Source organism: Sturnus vulgaris, unplaced genomic scaffold (assembly GCF_052056855.1).
Source record: "Sturnus vulgaris isolate bStuVul1 unplaced genomic scaffold, bStuVul1.hap1 Scaffold_195, whole genome shotgun sequence".
Classification (NCBI taxonomy): domain Eukaryota; kingdom Metazoa; phylum Chordata; class Aves; order Passeriformes; family Sturnidae; genus Sturnus; species Sturnus vulgaris.
This window is the reverse complement of record NW_028276170.1, coordinates 17,137,824-17,163,370: the sequence shown is the minus strand read 5'-3', so window position 1 is coordinate 17,163,370 and position 25,547 is coordinate 17,137,824. Positions and strand designations below refer to the sequence as shown.

Sequence of the window (25,547 nt, the reverse complement as noted above, 5' to 3'; positions counted from 1 at the left end):
ATCTCCCTTTTCTCTGTGGACAGTCTTTTCAGAAATGTCCCTGTGGAACACATCGAAAGCAAGTGGGTTGTTATTGTGATTGTGGTGTTTTAAAAGGAAACTGCACAGCCACCAGGGCTTTTGCAACTCCTTGCCCCATGGCCTGGGCCTGTCCTGCTGCCACATTCATCCCGAGACGATTGCACGCCTCGATCATCTGGAGGATCATTGGTGGTGGTTCTCGTGGCAGGGCGTGCAAGACCTTTGGACACTCAGAGTTACCATGAGCTACTGCCCATGTCTCTAACAGCTTGTTCCTGGTCCTAGTATCAGGGATTGGTTTTTCCAATGCTTGTTTTAACCGCTCTATAAATTCCATGTATGTCTCTCCTGGCTCTTGCCTAATATTAGTATACTCCAAGTTAGGATTGCTGCCATCTGGTACATGGACCAATGCTTTAAACAAAAATCTTTAACTTCACCATGTACTTGCCTGATGACTGCTGCTGTTTGCTCCTCAGGTTGGCTAAATTGTCCTTTCCCAGTTAGGTAGGTCCATCATTTATGCTGCTCTGGCTGTGTCATTCAGACTTACCTGAAACTTAACCCAAACTTGTCTGAAGCAAGCCCGCATTGGCTGCCTGTCACTGCGGTGTCGCTGTTGACGAGTCCCTTCACAGAATCAGCTCTCTGATCCTGTGGTGTCCACGCATCTTCCCAGCCCATCACTCCCTCACACACGAGGTGACCACCACCCCACTCTCTGGCCATCTGACCCGCAGCTGAGCCCTTCCCAGAGTGCCTTTTGGTGGATAAAATGAACGGAAGTGCACAGGATTTAACAAAGATAGAAAAGGTCCTTATTCTGTAAGGCGTTCCTTCTTTCCTACAGTTATGGTCATCACCATTATCTCATGCTCATGGTCACCTAATGGTCATCTCACAGCCACCTCATGGTCACAATCATCTCACAGCCATGGTTGTGTCATGATCATCTCATGGTCTTGATCAGCACACAGCCGTGGTGTGTTGTGGTCATCTCATGGCCACCTCTAGGTCAAGATCCTGTCATGGTCATCTCACAGCCTTCAGTATTTCATGGCCATGGTGGTGTCAAGGTCATCTTGTGGTCATCTCATGGTCACCATCATCTTGTGGTCATCTCATGGTCATGGCCATCTCATGGTCATGGTCCTTTCCTGATCACCATCATCTTATGCATGTGGTCATCTCACTGTAATGGTCACCTCATGATCATGTCATGGTCACCTCATGGTCATCACATGGCCATGATCACATCAGGGTCACCTCAAGGCCATGGTTGTGCCATGGCCAACCCATGGTCATCTCTTGGTCCAAATCATTTCATGGTCAGGGCCGTGGTTGTGTCATGGTCACTCTCATCTCACGGCCATCTCGTGCTCGTGTCATGGCCAGGGAACTTCTCCAAGATCCCGAGCTGTGATTTTGGGACACTCAAGGACCTTTGGGGACAGTGAGGCCTGGCCTGACCCCTCCCCCCATCCCACTGCCCCTCCAGGAGCCCAACGTGGCCAAACCCTCCTGGGGAGACCTGGGACATGGGACACGGAGCAGGAAATGAATCCTGGGGGATGGAGTTGGATGTGGCTGGCAAGTCCCAATTCCAATCCGGCTGTCATGGTCCTGCTCGTGCTGTTCCCAACCTGTTCCTGGTGTCCCCATTCCCATTCCTGGTGTCCAAATGCTCTTCCTGGTGTCCCCATTCTCATTCCTGCTGTCCCCATCCCTATCCCCAGTGTCCCCATCCACGTTCCTGGCTCCCAGAGAGGAATTGCCAGACACTGGAGGAGGGAACTCAGATTTATTGCCCCAAGCAGGATTTACAGCCCCAAACCAGGATAATTTCACAGCAGAACTAAAACATTGGGAATATTTCTGCTTCCAGGCTTCAAAACACTGGAAAATCAGAAATGGATCTGTAGAGAGCCTGGTGCAGGAATGGCTAGAAGAGAGAGGCCATAGTCAGATCAACTTGGTAAGGCTAAGAAAGTAGGCCTCAGCCTCAAGGGCACAGTGTCCTTGAATAGGGGAAGGCACGTAGAATTGAGAAAGACAGGCTGCAGAAGAGGAACTAAAAGAGCTCTGCTAGCCACAAGATTACAGAAGTGCTTAGCCAAGCAGCACAGTGACGCAAATGGCAGGTCGACCAATGAAGAGCTAAGATTTTGCACTATGCATGAGCTAATTAAGCACTGTATTTAATCACCACTCCATGTACCAATAAACGAGACTTTGCTGACGACCACCTGGTGTCCGTGTCTCCCTTCTCCGACAAATGGTGACCCCGACGCCGTCCCTCCGTCGCTAACAAGAAAACGGGGGAGAACGCGCCACGGTCGGTGAAGTAGAGTTGGGGCCTGCTGCAACCGGGTCGGTGTCAAATGACGTAGGGAAGACACCCCCAGGAGCTACAAAGGTGGTCCTGGGCCATACGTGCTGCCGAAGCCGGGGAGTTGCAACAGCGCTGACGACAAAAAATGGACAGGCAAGCAGCATATGATTTATTTATAGTACATATAGATAAGTTAGGGTTGAAAGAAATTAATCCCAGGAAGGACATACCGGGGTTGTTAGCCTGGGGTTTCGCTAAAGGCTTATTCGCTAACCCTCATACCGTGCATGATTTGAATGAGTGGCGTAAGTTAGGGGATGCACTGTGGGAGGCGGTATTAGAAGAGGATAAAACAGCAAAGAAACTAGCGAAGGTCTGGCGGGTGGTCCACAATGCACTGTTAAAGCAGCAAGCTGAGAGAAGGGCGGCACAGCAGGCAGTAGAGGCATATAAAAGAAATTCTCAGTATGGCGATAATGAGCCCCGCGCACCAAGTGCAACTAGAGTTGAAATACCTATCTCTAGGGACGTGGCAGGAATGGCAGATGGGACTAGTTGCGCCTGGCCCTCTGCACCCCCCTTTGAGGAACTGGGGGATAACGCTGCCGAAGCAGCAGAGGCAATCGCAGAGGGCGAAATACCCCAACCTCGCGGCGCAGAATCCCCTTGCCGGTCTGAGCCTAGCACCCCTAAGCCTGCCGCAGAGCCAGACCCTGTCCCTGGGGCGGAAAGCAACCTGTGGGGGGAGATGGCAAAGCGACGAAGGGAGGCGTGGAATATGCTAGCCAGACACGGTTTGGAAACCGGGGACGAGGCCGCTGTGGATGCAGCAAAAGCCTGGGCATTCCCTGCGACTTTTAACCAGGGAGTAGACCAACAGGGGCAAGCCGTCCAAGTAGGAGAATATGAACCTCTCGATTGGAAGCTGTTAGTGCAGTTACGACAGACAGTAAGTCAGTTCGGATTTCGGAGCGAGCCAGCTAAACAAATGCTAGACTTTTTATTCGACACGTACCTGCTACTGCCAAATGATATGAGAAGCATAACGAAACTGATTTTTACACAACATCAGCAGATGCTGTTTAACGCCCACTGGCAAGCTCTTGTTCATGAGGCAGTTGCGGTACAGAGGGGTGCTGGCGATCCGTTAGCTGGAATCACAATAGATGAGTTAATGGGAATGGGCCTATACCGCAGGACGGAAGCTCAATTGCTCTCAGGACCCGATAAGGTCAGGGAAGCCATGCGTCTGGTAAGAAGCGCCATCGATCAGGTTAAGGATAGCTCAGGGATACCCATGTATATGGGAATAAAACAAGGAAGGGAGGAGTCCTTCGGGGACTTTGTAGATAAAGCTGCTGCTGCTATTGAAAAGGCAGGAGTCCCAGAGTATATGAGAGGGGCGCTGTTAAAGCAATGTGCGTTGCAGAATAGCAATGAGACAACAAAAAGGGTATTATCTACTTTGGGGGCCAATTGGACGATAGAAGAGGCATTAGAAAGGATGGCGCTGCAGCCGTCAGGGGCGCAGGCCTTCTTGGTAAACGCATTAAAAGAAATAGGCTTAGGACTACAGAAACAAGCCGAGTCCACACAGTCACAGGTGTTAGCCGCTCTTGCTCCGCTCCGTGCTTCTACAGCGGCCCCGGCCACGTCGGGTGATCACCGGCCTCCTTCGGCGCGATGCTATAGATGCGGAAGCGGAGGCCACTTCCGACGGGACTGCCGAGCCTCAGGAGTGTGGTGCCAAAACTGCCAGAGCAACACGCACAACACGTCAGCTTGCCGCCGCAAGTCGGGAAACTCCCGGCGGAGCGCGCCCGGCAGCCGCGCCCGAACACAAGTAGCCGCCGTGACATCAGCGCCATCTCCTGTCTACAACCAGCCACAACAGGGAGCCTGGGACTCGACCTGGCAGCCGCAGTAAAAACATCTTTGATAACAGCTCGCCCTGTCAAAGTCCCAACTGGAGTTTATGGCCCGATAAATATCAAAGGACAAGCTTATGGAGGACTAATAGTGGGACGCTCGTCGAGCTCCATTGTAGGACTGTTTGTGCTACCAGGTGTCATCGATGCAGACTACACGGGAGAAATACAAATAATGGTTTATACTCCTTTTCCTCCTCTGACAATTGAGGCAAGTCAGCGTATTGCTCAATTTATTCCACTTCCACAGTTGAGCCGGAGTGTTCAACCACAAAGACAAACCCCACGCGGAGACCAAGGATTCAGATCATCAGGTATTGCTATGCTCACAATGGATCTCCATACCAGACCCAAAAAGAAGGTGAAACTAACCTATGCAGGACAGACAATAGAAATGATGGGACTCCTAGACACTGGGGCAGATACCAGCATTGTCTCTCCAGAAAAATGGCCCCACAACTGGCCATCACTGCAAACTACGGATACCGTGACAGGCGTCGGAGGGTTCACCCTTGCTAGAAAAACACCTCCAGTAAGGGTCACTATAGATGGACAAGATTTGGTGACTGTGTTGTCCGTAGTTGCATTACCACCATCGGTACATTGCTTGATTGGAAGGGACATCTTGGCTCAGATGGGGGTCGTTTTATCCAACGAGCACCCTTTGGGGTAATTGCCATTGCTTGGACTTTCCCGATCCCAATCACCTGGACTACCAATGAACCGGTGATGGTTAAGCAATGGCCTCTAAAAAGGGAAAGTCTAATACAAGCACACCAACTCGTGAGGGAACAATTCCAACAAGGACACTTAAAACTCTCCACGAGCCTATGGAACACGCCAATCTTTGTAATCAAAAAGAAATCAGGGAAATATCGCCTTCTGCATGATTTAAGAGCAGTAAATGATCAAATGGAAGCAATGGGAGCGTTGCAACCGGGACTCCCCAATCCAGCCATGCTCCCACAACATTGGCCTCTTTTGATTATTGATTTAAAAGACTGCTTTTTTACTATAGCCTTGCACCCCCAGGACACTAAAAGGTTTGCATTTACCTTGCCAGCAATAAACAGGGGGGAACCCGATAAAAGATATGAATGGACTGTTCTTCCACAAGGTATGAAAAATTCGCCTACTCTGTGCCAATTGTATGTTGATGCGGCCTTACAACCCCTGAGGGCAAGATGGCCCGACACAATTATTTACCATTATATGGATGACATCCTATTCGCCCAAGAAGCCGCATTTACAGATGCTCAGATGCAAGAGATCCAAGCCACCCTGGCAAGCGCGTCCCTTGTGATAGCCCCAGAAAAAATACAGCAATCCACACCATGGAAGTACCTAGGGTGGACTATTACAAATCAAATCATACAGCCGCAAAAACTTCAACTTGCAACAAAAATCACCAATCTAAATGAAGCACAGCGATTGCTAGGAGATCTGCAGTGGCTTAAACCAATTGTTGGGATACCTAACTCCCTGCTAGATTCCCTCAGGCCACTGCTTAAGGGGACCGACCCAACCACACCTGTGACCATGACCCCACAACAAAAGGACGCTCTTAACGGCATTATACGCTGTGTTAATGAAGGGTTTGTCTCCCGCCGAGATGTATCCTTACCCATAGATCTCACCATTTGGAGTACTCCTGACCACCTACTCGGAGCACTCACACAGAGGCAAAAGAAAACGGGGGAGATGCAGGTACTAGAATGGATAACCCCACCTTTACAAGCAAAAAGGACAATCAGCACAAAAATCGAACAAGTAGCCATCTTGATTCGTAAGGGTCGGGTAAGGATTATGGAAATCACCGGACTAAGCCCGACAGTAATCTATTCGCCCATGAAGAAGGAGGACTTAGATTGGTACCTCCTCAATTCAGGAGATCTACAGACGGCCTTGCTGGAAGTTGGAGCAGCCATCCACACTGGACCGCTGATGCCACGTCACCTTCAGTGGCTAGGAAATTGGGACTGGATAGCGAAGCCACTACGATCGGAGCAGCCGATAGCGGGTGCCACCACAGCCTTCACGGATGCCGGGAAAAAGACGAGAAGAGCAGCGATCACCTGGAAAGAAGGCCCTCGGTGGAGGAATAAAACAATAGATGCAGCCCCAGAGGACAGCTTACAAACATTGGAATTGCTTGCCGTTGTGTGGGCACTAAGTGAACTGCAAGGGCCTTTGAATGTGGTCACTGACTCATTTTATGTGGCAGGAGTAGCACAGAGAATTGAGGATGCCTCTGTAAAAGAGGTGCTAAACAGAAGACTTTACGAGCTTCTATTACAGCTGAAGCGGGCAGTAGGAACAAGAACGAAGCCTTATTGTATCATACATATTAGGAGCCACAAGTGGGATGTAGGCTTGGGAGAGGGCAACGCTAGGGCAGATAGACTGGTTATGAATGTAGCAGATGATAGGGGGATTGAGGCAAGGGAGTCACACACACGGTTTCATCAAAATGCTAAAGGTTTGGTGCGCGAGTTTAGAATAGGCATACAGGAGGCAAAGGCAATAGTGAGAGCCTGCCCCACCTGCAGCCATCACAATAGTGGGATAGGCCTTGGGTGTGGGGTAAATCCTCGGGGTCTGGAAAGTAATGAAATTTGGCAAATGGACGTTACACATGTAGCAGAATTTGGTAGGCTCAAGTACGTGCACGTTACAATAGACACCTATAGTAAGTATATCTGGGCTACAGCACAAACAGGAGAAAAGGCAATCCATGTAATCAGGCACCTGACAAGTTGCTTTGCAGTCATGGGGACGCCTAGGGAAATAAAGACCGACAACGGGCCAGCCTATGTCGGCAAGAGAGTAAGCCAATTTATGAGACTCTGGGGAATTAAACATATTACAGGGGTACCACACTCGCCCACGGGACAGGCCATAGTAGAAAGAGCCAATGGGACACTCAAACAATACTTACTCAAACACAAATCCGTAGATGATCCACAAGAAAGACTAGCCAAGGTTCTTTATGTTATGAATTATATGTGTGTGTTTGGGGAAGAGTCAGAGCCGCCTGCAATCAGGCACAAAGGTAAAAAAGAGGGTAACAAGAAGGGAAGCGCAAAGGCGTGGGTAAAGTACCGGGATCCAAAGACAGGAATATGGAATGGCCCCGCTGAAGTGATATACTGGGGCAAGGGTTATGTCTGTGTTTCTACCCCCACAGGAACACTTTGGGTCCCTACTCAGTGGGTAAAGCCCATTTTAGATGACCGAATTGGTGGAAAGATTCCTGAGGAGGCGACTGGCTCCAGACGATCAAGAACGGATCCAGCAGAAGTTGGCGGTGACCTTACGGCCCTATTTACAGAGACTGGCACCGTATAGCCGCGTTGCCCGCGAGGCACTGCAGCGGCCGCCGTTGAACTGGGCTGATTGGATCGAGAGCCACGCCTACCAGGAAGAACAGCCCCTCAATAGCTGTCCATGTTGCGCGTGTGGGGGGGCGTGGTGTGAGGCTTGGGTGGCTTTAAAGTGTGGGCGCTGTGGGGACTGCTCCTGGGTAAGACAAAGTGTAGTATATAGTCTATGGTGCGCAAAGTGTCAAGGTGAAGACATAAGGCGTTCAAGCTGGGGTCAGACCCTAGAGGGAGAAGCAGGGGTACCATTTGCACAGATCCGGAGCGTATATGAAGCACCAGAACAGCTTCTGTTAGCTTGGGCCCGATGGGCGACTACTAGGTGGCTCTGGAGGCAGCGCATCGGTGCGAAATCTCGCATTGTCGCTGCCAGATGTATGAAGAAGGTGCCGCACCTGCCTTTCCCTCGGGTAGGACCAGTTAAGCCAGGTACCGACCCAGAGAAGGTGTTAGATCAGTGCATAGAAGAAGTAAAGCAGTGGCACATAGCAGCAGGCAACCCAAAGCACAGAAGGAATAGGCCACCCAAGCAATCAAAATGATACTCATCACACTGCTTACGCTTACTAACTTTGCTTGCACAAACTCTTTTCCAATGCAGCATGCGCCTCGAGAAAATGTATGGGTGACATTTGCTAACGTAACAAAGCAAGAATCAATCTGCTTAAGCTTAGGAGGAGTGCAGAACCCCTTCAGAACCTGCCTTGTAGGACTGCCAGTCTGGAAGCCAGGAGAATTCGCAAGGTATGTGAGCGATGCTAGCCTACCCGCAAAGGGGGATGGCGACTTACTACAAGGCTGTGCCAACCCCGGTAGCCATCCCTCACAGCACGATGGATGCTGGCAATGTAAAATTGTCCTAGCTTTGAACAGAACCCTAGCCTCTCCTCCGGAAGAGATTGACCTCTTCGGGAGTACCGACGCCACAATAGGAAACAACACGGGAGGGTGGTTCAGTTTCAAACCCCTAAATACACAGAACCTTAACGTACATCGTAAGTACTGGGCGACCCTTGACTCGGCCCTTGAACCAACAAAAATTTACACACAACTTTACTCGCAGTGCAACGGTAGTAATATTACCGAGCCCAAAGCGTTACCCCCAGGAATATTTCTAATCTGTGGGGACCGTGCTTGGAATGGCATCCCCGTAAAACCACAAGGAGGACCTTGCTATCTAGGGAAACTAAACATGTTTCACCCCAATGTAACTACCCTCATGCAACTCGCGAATAATTCAAATAGATCAAAACGTAGCTTACACGACCTTGACTGCGCCGACATAGGGCAACCAAACTTTTGGAATGATTTCACACAGGTAGCAGTTGCCACACTCCTCCCTGGGGCAGCAGCCCTCAAAGCTATGACCCTGGCCAAGAAATTAGGGTGCTGGGCAAAAGATGAACTCAATACCACCTCTCAGGTGTTAGACATGATGGCCAAGGATGTCTCAAGCGTGAACCACGCAGTATTGCAAAACAGAGCAGCCATTGACTTCCTACTCCTAGCGCAGGGACATGGCTGTGAGGAGTTCGAAGGAATGTGCTGCATGAATTTGTCTGATCATTCTGAATCCATTCACAAAAAGATACGAGACATACAACACAAGCTACATGACCTAAAGGAGGAAGATGGTTGGGGCATTGATGAATGGCTAAAGAGTCTAGGCTTTGGGGGATGGATTCGGACCATCATTAAGTATGCTATCATGATTTTAGGTATATTCTTATGTTTAGCTTTATTGCTTCCCTGCTTGATAACTTGCTTGCAAAATTTTATCCAAAAGACTGTCAGTAAAGCTTGGCATGCCACTCTTCTAGCTCAAAAAGAAAACGGGGGAAGTGTAGAGAGCCTGGTGCAGGAATGGCTAGAAGAGAGAGGCCATAGTCAGATCAACTTGGTAAGGCTAACAAAGTAGGCCTCAGCCTCAAGGGCACAGTGTCCTTGAATAGGGGAAGGCACGTAGAATTGAGAAAGACAGGCTGCAGAAGAGGAACTAAAAGAGCTCTGCTAGCCACAAGATTACAGAAGTGCTTAGCCAAGCAGCACAGTGACGCAAATGGCAGGTCGACCAATGAAGAGCTAAGATTTTGCACTATGCATGAGCTAATTAAGCACTGTATTTAATCACCACTCCATGTACCAATAAACGAGACTTTGCTGACGACCACCTGGTGTCCGTGTCTCCCTTCTCCGACATGGATCCATTAGCAAAACCTGTGGGTGTGTGGGAGGAGCAGGATGAGTTCTGCTGGCAGCCCTTGGTTTCCTGGGAAGAGGGAAGGGGCTGGATCCAGCTCCATGGATCGCTCAGGCGGTGATTCCTGCTGGGATGAGAAAGTGTCACGGTGCCACCCTGTCCCTGTCTGCATCCCACAGGATGGACCTGGCTGGAGCCCACGGAGAGCAGGAGCTCCTCCAGAATTCTACCTGATCCCCCTCCAATCCTGCCCGAGTAGCCCTCTGGAATCCCTCCCTCATCCTGCCCCATCCATCCATCCATCCATCCATCCATCCATCCATCCATCCATCCATCCATCCATCCATCGCGATCCCTATTTCAGAATCCAGCCCCAATCCCACTCCACAATTCCATCTGATCCTGCTCTGATCCAGAATTCCTCCATGATCCCAATCAGTCCATCCTGCCCCAGTCCTCCTCTAGAATCTCACCCTGATCCCGCTCTGTACCTGCATTCAAGCCGTTGGTTCCCACATCTTGTCCTGCAGAAAGAGAAGATCCATGAGATTCCAGCATGGATCACACACTGGGATTAACCCCAGGGTCCATCCTAGGATCCACAAAGAGGGGATCCAGAGCTGGATCCACCACTGGTACTCACCGGCTGCTATGTTGTATCCAGTCCTGTCCCTCCTCCCTGTGGAAAAACAGTGGGATTAGCGTTGGTGGCACAGGATTCCCAGAACAGTGCCGGGTGGATCCGTGCCCCTTCCCGGGCCCCATCCCGTGTGTTACCGGATTGGCGCTTCCAGACAATGAATCCAATGAGGACAATGAGGATGATGACGGCAGCAATGATGGACACAGCGACCACCACGACGAGATTCCCGCCAGAACTTGGGTCTGGGAAAAGCAGGATGGTGAGGAGAGGGAGGGGAATCCCCATTTGGGAATTCCAAATTCCCAATTCCCACATTCCACATTCCCAGCCTCACCCCAAGCGTAGATCCCCGTCCCCGACATTCCGGGATGCTCCACCCGGCACCGGTACTGCTCCCACTCCTCCGGCCGCGCCTCGATCCTGGCCCAGGTGTGGAAGGTGCCGTCACTGTTGGGAACGATCCCGCCCCACTCCGTCTCCTGATCCCAGATTTCATCCCCCTTCACCCAGTTGACTGCAATGGATCTGGGGTAGAATCCGTACGCGTGGCAGGACAAGATCAGCGTCCCATATTCCTCTTTTCCAGACACATGGACATCAGGGGGCTCTGGAATGGGATAACGGTGAGAGACATCCATGGAATTCGATTGAGTCCATGGGTGAGATCTGGCCCTGGAATTCCCACTGGAATGGGATGGGGATGACATCTCCCCATGGAATTTCCACTGGAATCAGATGGAGAAGACATCTGCCCATCGAATTCCCACTATATTAGGATGAGAGAGAGATCTGCCAATGGAATTCTATGGGAATGGGATGGGGTGACCTCTACTCATGGAATTCCCACAGGAATGGGAGAAGGGTAAGATCCGGACATGGAATTCCCAGTAAAATGGGACGGGGGAGAGATCTACCCCTGGAATTCCCACTGGAAATGGATGGGGTGCGATCTGCCCATGGAATTCAGATTGGAATGGGATGGGGTTGAAATCTGCCCATGGAATTTCATGGGAATGGGACGGGGTGAGATCTGCCCCACAAATTCCCACTGGAAGGGGATGGTGGTAAAATCTGCCCCTGGAAATCCATGAAAATGGGACAGGGGTGAGATTCACCCATGGAGTTCCCAGTGGAATGGGATGTGGGTGAGATCTGTCCCTGTGTCCTAGGGTGATGTTATGGTGTTCGTATCTCCAATCGTGTGTCCTGTTTATGTTTGGTATTATGTCCTGTGCTTCCAGGACTGTAGAGAGCCTGGTGCAGGAATGGCTAGAAGAGAAAGGCCATAGCCAGATCAACTTAGTAAGGCTAGCAGAATAGGCCTCAGCCTCAAGGACGCAGTGTCCCTGATAAGAGGAAGGCATGTAGACTTGAGAAATACAGGATGCAGATGAGGAACAAAAGGAGCTCTGTTAACCACATGAATGCCGAAGTGCTTAGCTAAGCAGCACATCTAGACCAATGAGGAGCTAAGATTTTGCACTATGCATGAGCTAATTAAGCATTGTATTTAATCGCCACTCTGCGTACCAATAAACGAGACTTTGCTGACGACCACCTGGTGTCCGTGTCTCCCTTCTCCGACAAATGGTGACCCCGACGTCGCCCTCGACTGAAAGAAAACGGGGGAGGACGCGCCACGGTCGGTGAAGTAGAGTTGGGGCCTGCTGCAACCGGGTCGGTGTCAAACGACGGAGGGAAGACACCCCCAAGAGCTATAAAGGTGGTCTTGGGCCATACGTGCTGCCGAAGCCGGAGAGTTGCAACAGCGCTGACGACGAAAAATGGACAGGCAAGCAGCATATGATTTATTTATAGTACATATAGATAAGCTAGGGTTAAAAGAGATTAATCCCAGGAAGGACATACCGGGGTTGTTAGCCTGGGGTTATGCTAAGGGATTGTTTGCTAACCCACATACCGTGCATGATCTAAATGAGTGGCGTAAGTTGGGAGATGCGTTGTGGGAGGTGGTGTTAGAGGATGATAAAACGGCAAAAAAGCTGGGAAAGATCTGTCGGGTAGTTCATAACGCGCTACTGAAGCAGCAGGCGGAGAGAAGGGCGGCTCGGGAGGCAGTAGAGGCATATAAGAGGAACGCTCAGTATGGCGATAACGAGCCCCGAGCGCCAAGCACAACCAGAGTTGAAATACCTATCTCTGGGGAGACGGCAGGAATGACAGACATGGCTAGCTGCGCTTGGCCCTCTGCACCTCCCTTAGAAGAGCTTGAGGAGGATTCCGCCGCGGCGGCGGAGACAATTGCAGAAGGCGGAGTACCCCCGCCTTACGAGGGCAAAGGACCTCAGCCCAGCGACGAAAAATCCCCTTGCCGGTCTGAGCCTAGCGCCCCTAAGCCTGCCGCGGAGCCAGACCCTGTCCCTGGGGCAGAAAGCGACCTGTGGGAGGAGATGGCTAAACAGCGGAGGGAGGCGTGGAATATGCTGGCCAGACACGGTCTGGAGTCCGGGGATGAAGCCGCTGTTGACGCAGCGAAAGCCTGGGCCTTTCCTGTAACGTACACCCAGGGAGTAGACCAGCAGGGACAAGTTGTGCAAGTGGGAGAATATTCGCCCCCCGATTGGAAGTTGCTAGCCCAGCTGAGACAAACAGTGAGTCAGTTCGGTTTCCGGAGCGAGCCAGCTAGGCAGATGCTAGATTTCTTGTTTGACACATATTTGTTGCTGCCAAATGATTTACGGAGCATAGTGAAGCTGATTTTCACGCAACATCAGCAGTTGCTCTTTAACGCCCACTGGCAGGCTCTTGTCCAGGAATCAGTCGCGGTGCAGAGAGGTGCTGGAGATCCGCTAGCTGGAATTACAATAGATGAGTTAATGGGGTTAGGACAGTACCGCAGAACAGAGGCTCAAATGATTTCAGGGCCCGACAAGGTTAGGGAAGCCATGCGTCTAGTAAGGAGTGCCATCGATCAGGTCAAAGATAGCTCAGGCATACCCATGTATATGGGAATAAAGCAAGGAAGGGATGAATCCTTTGGGGACTTTGTAGATAAGGCTGCTGCTGCTATTGAAAAGGCAGGAGTCCCAGAGTATATGAGAGGGGCGCTGCTAAAGCAATGTGCGTTGCAGAATAGCAATGAGACAACAAAAAGGGTATTATCTACTTTGGGGGCCAATTGGACGATAGAAGAGGCATTGGAAAGGATGGCACTACAGCCGACAGGGGCGCAGGTTTTCTTGGTTAATGCACTAAAAGAATTAGGCTTGGGGCTGCAGAAACAAGCCGAGTCCACACAGTCACAGGTGTTAGTCGCTCTTGCTCCGCTCCGTGCTTCTACGGCGGCCCCGGTCACGTCGGGGGACCACCGACCCCCTTCAGCGCGATGCTATAGATGCGGAGGCGGAGGCCACTTTCGGCGAGACTGCCGTGCCTCAGGGGTATGGTGCCAAAACTGCCAAAGCAACACGCATAACACGTCAGCTTGTCGCCGCAAGTCGGGAAACTCCCGGCGGAGCGCGCCTGGCAGCCGCGCCTGGACACAAGTAGCCGCTGTAACATCAGCGCCATCTCCTGTCTACAGCCAGCCACAACAGGGAGCCTGGGACTCGACTTGGCAGCCGCAGTAAAAACATCATTGATGACAACACGGCCCGTCAAGGTTCCAACTGGAGTTCAGGGCCCGGTGACTATCAAAGGACAAGCCTATGGAGGTTTAATAGTGGGACGTTCCTCGAGTTCAATTGTAGGACTGTTTGTGTTACCAGGTGTTATTGATGCGGACTACACAGGAGAAATACAAATAATGGTTTACACTCCTTTTCCTCCTCTTACAGTTGAGGCAGGTCAGCGCATTGCTCAATTTATTCCACTCCCACAACTAAGCCGGGGCATACCACCACAGAGACAGACCCCGCGCAGTGACCAAGGTTTCGGATCCTCTGGTATCGCTATGCTTACAATGGACCTCCATACTAGACCCAAAAAGAAAGTGAAATTGACCTATGCAGGACATATGGTAGAAATGATGGGTCTCTTAGACACTGGAGCAGACACCAGCATTGTTTCTCCAGAAAAGTAGCCCCAAAATTGGCCATCGCTGCAGACCACAGATACTGTGACGGGCGTCGGAGGGTTCACCCTCGCCAGAAAAACGCCCCCAATAAGGGTCACTATAGATGGGCAAGACTTGGTGACTGTGCTGTCGGTAGTCGCGTTGCCACCCACGGTACATTGCCTGATCGGATGGGACATTCTCGCCCAACTTGGAGTCGTTCTATCCAACGAGCACCCTTTGGAGTAATCGCCATTGCTTGGACTTTCCCGATCCCAATCACCTGGACCACCAATGAACCGGTAATGGTTAAGCAATGGCCTCTAAAAAGGGAAAGTCTAATACAAGCACACCAACTCGTGAGGGAACAATTCCAACAAGGACACTTAAAACTCTCCACGAGCCCATGGAACACGCCAATCTTTGTAATCAAAAAGAAATCAGGGAAATATCGCCTCTTGCATGATTTAAGAGCAGTAAATGAACAAATGGAAGCAATGGGAGCATTGCAACCAGGACTCCCCAATCCAGCCATGCTCCCACAACATTGGCCTCTTTTGATTATTGATTTAAAGGACTGCTTCTTTACTATAGCCCTACACCCCCAGGATACTAAAAGATTTGCATTTACCCTACCAGCAATAAATAGGGGGGAACCTGATAAAAGATACGAATGGACTGTCCTTCCACAGGGTATGAAAAACTCACCTACTTTGTGCCAACTGTATGTTGATGCGGCCTTGCAGCCTCTGAGAATCAAGTGGCCTGACACAATCATTTACCATTACATGGATGACATCCTATTCGCGCAAGAAGCAGCATTTACAAATGTTCAAATGCAAGAGATTCAAGCCACCCTGGCGAGAGCATCCCTCGTGATAGCTCAAGAAAAGATACAGCAATCCACACCATGGAAGTATCTAGGGTGGTCTATCACAAATCAGATTGTGCGACCGCAAAAGCTTCAGCTCGCCACAAAAATCACCAATTTGAATGAAGCACAACGACTGCTAGGGGATTTGCAGTGGCTCAAACCGATTGTTGGGATACCCAACTCGTTACTGGACTGCCTCAGGTCACTACTCAAGGGGACTGATCCAACCGCACCTGTGACCGTCACCCCACAACAAAAAGACGCCCTCGAAGGGATCATACGCTGTGTTGAAGAAGGATTTGTCTCCCGCCGGGACATATCTCTACCCATAGATCTTACCATTTGGAGTACTCCCGATCACTTACTAGGGGCACTTACGCAACTACAAAAGAAAACGGGGGAGACACGGGTACTAGAGTGGATGACACCACCTTTACAGGCAAGAAAGACAATTAGCACAAAAATTGAACAAGTAGCTACCCTGATCCGTAAGGGCCGTATAAGAATCATGGAAATCACCGGAATAAGCCCGACAGTAATCTATTTGCCCATGAAAAAGGAGGACTTAGATTGGTACCTCCTCAACTCTGGAGACCTGCAAACGGCCTTGCTGGAAGCTGGAGCAGTCGTCCACACCGGACCGCTGACGCCATGTCACCTTCAGTGGTTAGAAAATTGGGACTGGGTATCAAAGCCAATACGATCGGAGCAGCCAATAGCGGGCGCCATCACAGCCTTCACGGACACCGGAAAAAAGACAAGAAGAGCAGCCATCACCTGGAAAGAAGACCCTCGATGGAAAAAGCAGATAATAGACGCTGCTCCAGAGGACAGTTTGCAAACATTGGAACTGCTTGCCGTTGTGTGGGCACTAAGTGAACTGCAAGGGCCTCTGAATGTGGTCACTGACTCATTCTATGTAGCAGGAGTAGCGCAAAGAATTGAGGATGCCTCTGTGAAAGAGGTGCAAAACAGGAGACTATATGAGCTCCTGCTACAACTGAAGCGAGCAGTAGGAGCAAGAACAAAGCCTTATTGTATCATACATATCAGGAGTCACAAGTGGGATGTAGGCCTGGGAGAGGGCAACGCCAGGGCAGATAGATTGGTCATGAATGTAGCAGATGACAGGGGGATTGAAGCAAGAGAGTCACATACGCGATTTCACCAGAATGCTAAAGGGTTGGTGCGCGAGTTCAAAATAGGCATACAAGAGGCAAAAGCAATAGTGAGAGCCTGCCCCATTTGCAGTCATCACAATAGTGGGATAGGCCTTGGGTGTGGGGTAAATCCTTGGGGTTTGAAGAGTAACGAAATTTGGCAAATGGACGTTACACATGTAGCAGAATTTGGTAGGCTCAAGTACGTGCACGTTACAATAGACACCTATAGTAAGTATATCTGGGCTACAGCACAAACAGGAGAAAAGGCAATCCATGTAATCAGGCACCTGACAAGTTGCTTTGCAGTCATGGGGACGCCTAGGGAAATAAAGACCGACAACGGGCCAGCCTATGTCGGCAAGAGAGTAAGCCAATTTATGAGACTCTGGGGAATTAAACATATTACAGGAGTACCACACTCACCCACGGGACAGGCCATAGTAGAAAGAGCCAATGGGACACTCAAACAATACTTACTCAAACACAAATCCGTAGATGATCCACAAGAAAGACTAGCCAAGGTTCTTTATGTCATGAATTATTTGTGTGTGTTTGGGGAAGAGTCAGAGCCGCCTGCAATCAGGCACAGAGGAAAAAGAGAAGGTAACAAGGAGGGAAGCGCAAAGGCGTGGGTAAAGTACCGGGATCCAAAGACAGGAATATGGAATGGCCCCGCTGAGGTGATATACTGGGGCAGGGGTTATGTCTGTGTTTCTACCCCCACAGGAACACTTTGGGTCCCTGCTAGGTGGGTAAAGCCCGTTTTAGATGACCGAACTGGTGGAAAGATTCCTGAGGAGGCAGCTGGCTCCAGTCGACCAGGAGCGGATCCAGCAGAGGTTGACGGTGACCATACGGCCCTATTTACAGAAGTTGGGACGCTATAACAGCGCTGCCCGTGAGGCACTAAAGCAGTCGCCACCGAATTGGGCTGATTGGATTGAGAGCCACGCCCACCAGGAAGAACAGCCTCTCAGCAGCCGTCCTTGTTGCGCGTGTGGGGGGCCGTGGTGTGAAGCCTGGGTAGCTCTGAAGTGCGGGGGCTGTGGGGACTGCTCGTGGGTGGAACAGAGAACGGTGTTTAGATTGTGGTGTCGAAAGTGCCAAGGTGAAGACCTAAGACACTCAGATTGGGGCCTGGCACTAGAGGAAGAAGCAGGAGTGCCATACGCACAGCTTCGGAGCCTATACGAGACGCCAGAACAGCTCCTGTTAGCTTGGGCCCGGTGGGAACTTAAGAATTGGATTCGAAGGCAGTACATCACTGCAAATTCAAATATCATCGCTGCACGGTGCAGATACAAGGTGCCGCACCTGCCCTGGACCCGAATAGGGCCATTCAAACCCGATGCGGACCCGGAGGAAGTATTAGAGCAAAGTATAGCGAAGGTAAAGCAGTTGCAGATAACAAAAGGTAATACAGGGCGCAAAAAGAATAGACCACCAAAGAAATCAAAATAGAGATGCTTGCTATACTGCTTACGCTCGCTCACCTTGCTTATGCACAAGCTCCCCCGCCACAGCACGCGCCTCGGGAGAATGTGTGGGTAACATTCGCTAACATAACAAAGCAAGAATCAATCTGCTTAAGTCTAGGGGGAGTACAAAACCCTTTTAGAACCTGCCTAGTCGGATTACCAGTATGGAAACCAGGCGAGTTTAAGGGATATGTAAGCAATGACAGTCTGACTACATTGACCGATGCCAACCTAACACAGGGCTGTGCCGTAACTGGTAGCACACGCGAACAGCACGATGGGTGTTGGCAATGCAAAATTGTCTTGGCCCTAAACCAAACTCTAGCTTCTCCTCCGGAAGAGCTTGACCTCTTCGGGAGCACTAGCACCACTATTGGAAAAGAGACAGGGGGATGGTTTAGTTTCCTACCACTAAGGCATGAAGATTTTAACAGGAACCGTAAGTACTGGGCGACCCTTGACTCCGCCCTTGATTCGGGCCAAATTTTTCAGCAACTTTACTCCAATTGCAACAGTAGTAGCATCACCGAGGCCAAAGCATTGCCCCCAGGTATATTTTTAATTTGTGGGGATCGTGCTTGGAATGGCATCCCCGTGAAGCCACAAGGAGGACCTTGCTACCTAGGGAAACTAAACATGTTTCACCCCAATGTAACCACCCTCATGCAGCTCACGAACAAAACAAGCAGAGGGAAGCGTAGCCTACATGACCTCGATTGCACCAGCATAGGGTCACCACAGTTTTGGAGTGAATTCAAACAAGTAGTAATTGGCACCATCTTCGCTGGGGCAGCAGCCATGAAGGCTATGAACCTGGCCAAGCAATTAGGGTGCTGGGCAAAAGATGAACTCAACACCACCTCCCAAGTGTTAGACATGATGGCCAAAGACGTCTCAAGCGTGAATCACGCAGTATTACAGAACAGAGCGGCCATTGACTTTTTACTCCTAGCCCAGGGGCATGGGTGTGAGGAGTTCGAGGGAATGTGCTGCATGAATTTGTCTGATCACTCTGAGTCCATCCACAAAAAGATACGAGACATGCAACAAAAGCTACACGACCTAAAAGAGGAAGATGGCTGGGGCATAGATGAATGGTTAAAAGGCCTAGGCCTTGGGGGATGGATTCGGGCCATCATTAAGTATGCTATTATGATTTTAGGGATATTCTTATGCTTGGCCTTAGTGTTACCCTGCTTAATAACCTGCTTGCAGAACTTTATACAAAAGACAGTTAACAAAGCTTGGCATGCCACTCTTCTAGCTCAAAAAGAAAACGGGGGAACTGTAGAGAGCCTGGTGCAGGAATGGCTAGAAGAGAAAGGCCATAGCCAGATCAACTTAGTAAGGCTAGCAGAATAGGCCTCAGCCTCAAGGACGCAGTGTCCCTGATAAGAGGAAGGCATGTAGACTTGAGAAATACAGGATGCAGATGAGGAACAAAAGGAGCTCTGTTAACCACATGAATGCCGAAGTGCTTAGCTAAGCAGCACATCTAGACCAATGAGGAGCTAAGATTTTGCACTATGCATGAGCTAATTAAGCATTGTATTTAATCGCCACTCTGCGTACCAATAAACGAGACTTTGCTGACGACCACCTGGTGTCCGTGTCTCCCTTCTCCGACACAGGACTGACTCTGAGAGTGAAGCTTTGTTTTGTCCTGTTTTCAGCCGGCTCACCTCCCCCATGGTCTATGTTTAGGAGAGGTTTTAGCTCGGCTTGCTTGCCTGCTTGCTTGCTTCTGCCTCTTTTTCTTTCCATCGCTTTGCCCTTGCTTTTTGCTTATTAGTTAGTTCAGCTAGGCAATCCAACTTTTTCCCTGGACTGTTTTCTCTTCCACCCCGTCCCCTCCCTCTCCTGGATACCATCTGAACCTGTTCCAGACGGGGACCTGGGAAACCCCAAGAAACACCGGGAGTCTACACTCTGTCACCTGTAGCAGTCATCCCCAGCGCCAGAGACTGATAACTGAGCGACCACTCGCCAGAGAGACTGAGTTTGTCATCCCTTCAGAACGGTGAAAGAGTTTTTTTGTCAGCTGGTGTTGTCTTTTTCCCTGTGCTGGGGAGTGTCTTGCTTGTTAAATAAACAGGTTTTTTCTCCCACTCTTCTCTGAGGAAATTTTTCCGAACCCGGTGGGGTGGGAGGGAGGAGTCGTGGGGTTTGCTGTCTGGGGGCTCCTTCTGGAGGTTTTCCCCCAAATTTGCCCAAAACCAGGACACCCTGGAATTCCCACTGGAATGGGATGGGTGAGAACTGCCCATCGAATTCCCACTGGAATGGGACAGGTTTAAATCTGCCCATGGAATTCCATGGGAATGGGACAGGGGTGAGATCTGCCCATGGATTTCCCACTTGAATGGGATGGGGGTGAGACCTGCCCATGGAATTCCTACTGCAATAGCATGGGGGTGAGATCTGGAAATGGAATTCCCAGTAAAACGAGATGGAGGAGACATCTGCCCATGGAATTCCCACTGGAAATTGATGTGGGTGAGAACTGCCCATGGAATTCAGATTGGAATGGCATGGGGTTAAAATGTACCCATGGAATTCCTTGGGAATGGGACAGGGGTGAGATCTGTCCATGGAATTCCCACTGGAATGGGATGGGGGTGAGATCTGTCCCTGGAATTCGGGTTGGAATGGGATGGTGGTAAAATCTGCCCCTGGAATTCCATGAGAATGGGACAGGGGTGAGATTCAACCATGGAATTCCTACTGGAATAGGATGGGGGTGAGACCTGTCCATGGAATTCCCACTGCAATGGGTTGGGGGTGAGATCTTTCCCTGGAATTCCCACTTGAATGCAATGGGGGTGAGACCTGTCCATGGAATTCCCACTGGAATGGGATGGTGGTGAGTCCTGTCTGTGGAATTCCCAGTGGAAGGGAATGAGGGTGAGATCTTTCCCTGGAATTCCCACTGGAATGGGATGGGGCTGAGTCCTGTCTGTGGAATTCCCACTGGAATGGGATGGGGGTGAGACCTGTCCATGGAATTCCCACTGGAATGGGATGGGGGTGAGATCTTTCCCTGGAATTCCCACTGGAATGGGATGGGGGTGAGACCTGTCCATGGAATTCCCACTGGAATGGGATGGGGGTGAGATCTTTCCCTGGAATTCCCACTGGAATGGGATGGGGGTGAGACCTGTCCATGGAATTCCCACTGGAATGGGATGGGGGTGAGTCCTGTCTGTGGAATTCCCACTGGAATGGGATGGCGGTGAGACCTGTCCATGGAATTCCCACTGGAATGGGATGGGGGTGAGATCTTTCCCTGGAATTCCCACTGGAATGGCATGGGGGTGAGACCTGTCCATGGAATTCCCACTGGAATGGGATGGGGGTGAGACCTGTCCATGGAATTCCCACTGGAATGGGATGGGGGTGAGATCTTTCCCTGGAATTTCCATGGTCCCAAATCTTCCATATCCCACATTCCCACAGGAATTCTGCTCCCACCTTTGCGGTCCAGCTCCTTCTCCGCATATCTGACGTATTTCTGGAGCCATTCCGGGCAGACCTGCCCCAGGTAATTTATCTGCCTCTCAGCCTCGTTCTCATGTTCCCAGCGCCTCCTGCTGATCTCAGCAGCGCTGTCGGCCGCCACGAATCTCCCGGATCCCAGGTCAAAGGAGATGAAATCCCACCCATCGTAGCCATACTGCTCAGATCCACGGATGCTCCCGTCAGACAGGAGGTCACAGCCAATAACTCGCAACCATGTGTGGAGACCTGGGGGGATTGTACCCACAGAGACCCATGGAATTGTGTCCCAGCCCCACAGAGCCCCATTCCAACCCTATGGAGCCTCAGAGTCTGATGGAGACACACAGGGCCTCATCCTAACCCCATGGATCCACATCCCAACCCATGGATCTCAACCCCACAGATCCCATCCCAACCCTGTGGATCCCCACTCACACCCATGGATCACAAGATATCCCATACCAACCTAATGGATCCCCATCTCAGCCCCTTGGCGCCCTGTGAATCCACATTCAGGCCCTATGGATCCACACCCCAGCCCCACGGATCCACAACCCAACCCATAGATCTATCCCAGCCCCACAGATCCCATCCCAGCCCCACAGATGCCCCCACTCACCCCTGCTCTGGTTGTACCGGTCCCGCGCTGTCTCCAGGTTCCTGGCATGCACGTGCTGGTTCTGCTCACAGATCTGGGTCCCCCTATCCCAATATCCCTGCCCGACTCCATCCTTTATCCACTGTGTCAGCGGCTCCATCCGGCCCCGCTCGCTGTCATAGCGTGTGAAGGGGATCCCATCCAGGTACCCAATGGCCATGAACTGGGGGATCCCCGGGCTGGGCTCTGACACTGCCACGTGCAGGTAATGCAGGGAGTGGAGAACTGGGGGGACACAGAGATTTGGGGGGATTGAGGGGGACATGGATGAATGAAAGGGGAACTGGGAGAGCCGGGAATGGGATGCATGGGGACCCAGTGTCCAGGAATTGGGGCTCAGGGGACTCCCAGTGTCAAAAAAAGGGGGATACAAAGACTGGGAGAGGTCGGATGGGGTTTCCAGGGGATCCCTGTGCCCAAGAAAGGGGGGCCAGGAGGCTCCAGTGATAAGGAAAGGGGGTCACAAGGTGGGCACACCTGGCATGGCTGGAATGGGGGGCTCAGAGGTCCTTAATGCAGACAGAAATCAGGGCTGGGCCTGAGAGAAGCAGGAATGGGGGTCCAGGAGGTCTCAGGGTCAAGGGAAAGGGGAGTCTGAGGCTGGAGAGGGTGGGATAGATGGGAAAGGGAGTGTAGTGGGGATTGGTACTGGATAAGGGAGTGCAGGGTGCACCAGTGCCCAGGATAGGAAATTCAGGAGCATCCCAGAGTCCAGAATCCTCCCTGGGACCCTCCACGACCCCCCAGGGACCTTCCTAGAGCCCTGGGACCCCCTGCAGGAGGAGAAGGAGGTGAAGAACGGGGGGGATGCAGAGACTGGGGGGGCAGGAAGGTGAACGGGGAGAGCCGGGAAGGGTCCAAGGTTCAAGGAAAGGTCTGGGAGAGGCGGGATGGGGGATCCAGGGGGTCCCTGAACCCAGGAAAGTGGTCCAGAGGTCCCCGGTGTTGAGGGAAAGGGGGCCCTGGGAGCTGGGAAAGGCAGGAATGGGGGTTCAGGGGTTCCCTGGGTCACGGGAAAGGGGGGTCTGGGGATGGGAGAGGCGAGTAGATCCTGAAGGCTCAGCCTGGGAGACAGGAAAAAGACCGAGGGAGAGCGGTGGGGGAGGGGATGGGGGAAAGGGGGAATTCCAGGGAGTTCATCTGGATCCTATTGGATCCCCGCTGCGACCCTCCTGAGAGCCCTGGGACACCGGGGACCCTCTGGGACGCCATTTTGGGAAGCATTTGCAGTGGAAAACGGGGAGGGACACTAAAGTTGGGAATCCTAGGAGGTCCAAAGATCAAGGAAAAGGGCGGGAATGGGGCCTGGGAAAAGCGGGATGCCGGAAAATGAGGTGCAGGGGGGTCCCAGGCCCGGAAATGGAGATTCAGGGATGTCCCAGTGCCCAGGAATGGGGGTCAGAAGGGCTCCCATGCTGCGATTCGGGGTTTAAAGGATCCTGATCCCCAGGGATGAGGATTCAGGGGGGTCCCGGGGCCAGATAAGGGGTTCCAGGGGGGTCCCGGTGCTGGCGAAGTGTATGGGAATCACAGGACCCAAACAGGGGATTCAGGGGAGTTTTCCTGCCTGGGAATGAAAGTTTAGGGGGTTCCCGGTACCCAGGAAGGGGGGTTCAGGGGGGTTCCTGGTCTGCAATTCGGGGTTCAAAGGGATCCTGATCCCCAGGAATGGTTCAGGGAAGTGCTGGTGCCAGTTAAGGGGGTACAGGGGGGTCCTTATGCCGGGAAAGGGGATGGGGGGAGGGTCACAGGTCCCAAAATGGGGCGATGGAGTGTTTCCCGTACCCGGGAATGAAGTTTAGGGGGATCCCGGTGCCCGGAAATTGGTGCTCATGGGGGTCCCCGTGCCCAGGAATGGGGGTACAGGGGGGTCCCCGTGCCCAGGAATGGGGGTACAGGGGGGTCCTGAAACCGGGGAAGGGGATGGGGGGGTCATAGGACCCAAAATAGGCGGGGGGGAGGGGGGGGGGGGGTCCCGTACCCGAGGATGAAGGTTAAGGGGGTTCTCGGTGCCCGGAAATGGAAGTTCAGGGCGTTTGCCGGTCTGCGATTCGGGGTTCAAAGGAATCCTGATCCCCAGGAATAAGGGTTTAAGGGGGTCCCGGGGCCAGATGAGGGGGTTCAGGAGTGTCCCGGTGCCCGGAAATTGGTACTCAAAAGAGTCCCCATGCCCAGAAATGGGGGTACAGGGGGGTCTTGGTGCTGGGGAAGGGGATTAAGGGGTGGTCACAGGACCCAAAATGCGGATTCCAGGCGTTCCCCTACCCGGGAATGAAGGTTTAGGGGTTTCCTGGTGCCCGGAAACGGACGTTCAGGGGGGTCGCGATTTCAAGAGTCCCACTCACCTTTCGTCGCGCCCCCCGGCCCCGCCAAGAGCAGCCCCAGGAGCCCCAAGAGCAGCCCCAGCGCTGCAGCCATCGCGCCGCTCCGCTTCGAGCCCGCCCGGACCTGACCCAGTCTGGCCCCGCCCCAGCTCTGGCCCCGCCCTCAGAGCAGCCTCCTGCCTCGCCATTGGCGCCGATATTTCCTGTTCGCCAATGGCAGCCCGACAGCTGAGTGACGTCACCCGGCGCCGGGTAGGTCCCGGTCTCTCAGGTTCGAACGCGAAAGCGAAAGAGACCGAGGGAGCGCGGTGGGGGGAGGGGACGTCGGAATTCCACAGAATTCCTCTGGATCCCTCTGGATCCCCGCTGCGATCCCCCGGAGCCCTCTGAGAACCACCTGGGACCCCCTTAAGAAAGCGCCGGATAAGCCGTTTCGGATCCTTGTTATTAAAAATGTATAAATACAGACCCTATTAAAAAATAGATTAAATGATCTGCTGTTACTATCAGAGACAAAAAATAATTTATTGGGGAAGGATTTAATAATAGCATTGGATTTGAAAATTGAAGTATCCCAAGGGCAACTTAAAATTTATGCCTTAACCAAAAAGATGAGGAACAAATATGTGCTGAGGTGTGGTACACCCCTGGGGAAATAGGGAAATTGAAAATGAAACCTATCAAAGTGAAAATCACTGATCCTGATTTGCCAATCCGAGTTTGTCAATATCCAATATCATTAGAAGGGAGACGGGACCTTAAGCCTCTCATAGAAAACCTTTTGCAACAAGAGATTTCAGAACCATGTATGTCCCCACATAATCCTCCTATTCTGCCTGTCAAAAAGACAGACGGGAATTACAGATTGGTACAGGATTTGAGGGCTATAAATCAGCGAACTGTCATCAAATTTCCTATAGGAGCAAACCCTTACACCCTCTTAAGCCAGCTGTCCCCTGACTACACTTGGTATAGTGTAATAGATCTAAAAGATGCCTTCTGGGCATGCCCGTTAGAGGAAAGTAGCAGAGAT

General features: G+C 51.6%; 2 protein-coding genes across 4 annotated transcripts; one reads left to right on the top strand and one right to left on the bottom strand.

The window, feature by feature from the left end:
• Window positions 1-9,763: 9,763 nt before the first annotated feature.
• Window positions 9,764-24,651, bottom strand: LOC148218145 (class I histocompatibility antigen, F10 alpha chain-like). Of its 3 annotated transcripts, none has more exons than XM_088158225.1 (8): window positions 24,536-24,651; window positions 22,152-22,415; window positions 21,506-21,778; window positions 10,839-11,111; window positions 10,639-10,746; window positions 10,505-10,540; window positions 10,335-10,385; window positions 9,764-9,985 (listed from the first exon to the last, which is right to left on the bottom strand). In XM_088158225.1, the coding sequence occupies exons 1-8, from the start codon at window positions 24,606-24,608 to the stop codon at window positions 9,972-9,974; spliced, it is 1,092 nt and encodes a 363-aa protein (XP_088014351.1). In that variant the 5' UTR covers window positions 24,609-24,651; the 3' UTR covers window positions 9,764-9,971. The 3 variants fall into 3 exon arrangements, with proteins under 3 accessions (XP_088014351.1, XP_088014352.1, XP_088014353.1); XM_088158226.1 differs by having other exon boundaries at window positions 9,764-9,988; window positions 10,353-10,385; XM_088158227.1 differs by having other exon boundaries at window positions 10,353-10,385.
• LOC148218146 (endogenous retrovirus group K member 8 Gag polyprotein-like) lies at window positions 11,356-18,735 on the top strand. Its single transcript, XM_088158022.1, has 4 exons — window positions 11,356-11,366; window positions 12,852-14,019; window positions 18,527-18,584; window positions 18,704-18,735. Exons 1-4 carry the CDS (start codon window positions 11,356-11,358, stop codon window positions 18,733-18,735), a joined length of 1,269 nt encoding a protein of 422 aa, XP_088014148.1.
• Window positions 24,652-25,547: the final 896 nt, after the last annotated feature.

Excerpts from the sequence above, each read along its gene's own strand:
- LOC148218146 (XM_088158022.1), top strand. Across the intron at positions 14,020-18,526 it reads CCTGGACACAAGTAGCCGCT|CAACTTTACTCCAATTGCAA; the intron begins GTAACATCAGCG and ends CAAATTTTTCAG. Across the intron at positions 18,585-18,703 it reads GGCCAAAGCATTGCCCCCAG|CTCACGAACAAAACAAGCAG; the intron begins GTATATTTTTAA and ends ACCCTCATGCAG.
- LOC148218145 (XM_088158225.1), bottom strand. The coding sequence starts at position 24,608 with ATGGCTGCAGCGCTGGGGCTGCTCTTGGGGCTCCTGGGGCTGCTCTTG. Across the intron at positions 22,416-24,535 it reads GCCGGGGGGCGCGACGAAAG|TTCTCCACTCCCTGCATTAC; the intron begins GTGAGTGGGACT and ends GTGTCCCCCCAG. Across the intron at positions 21,779-22,151 it reads CCGGTACAACCAGAGCAGGG|GTCTCCACACATGGTTGCGA; the intron begins GTGAGTGGGGGC and ends CAATCCCCCCAG.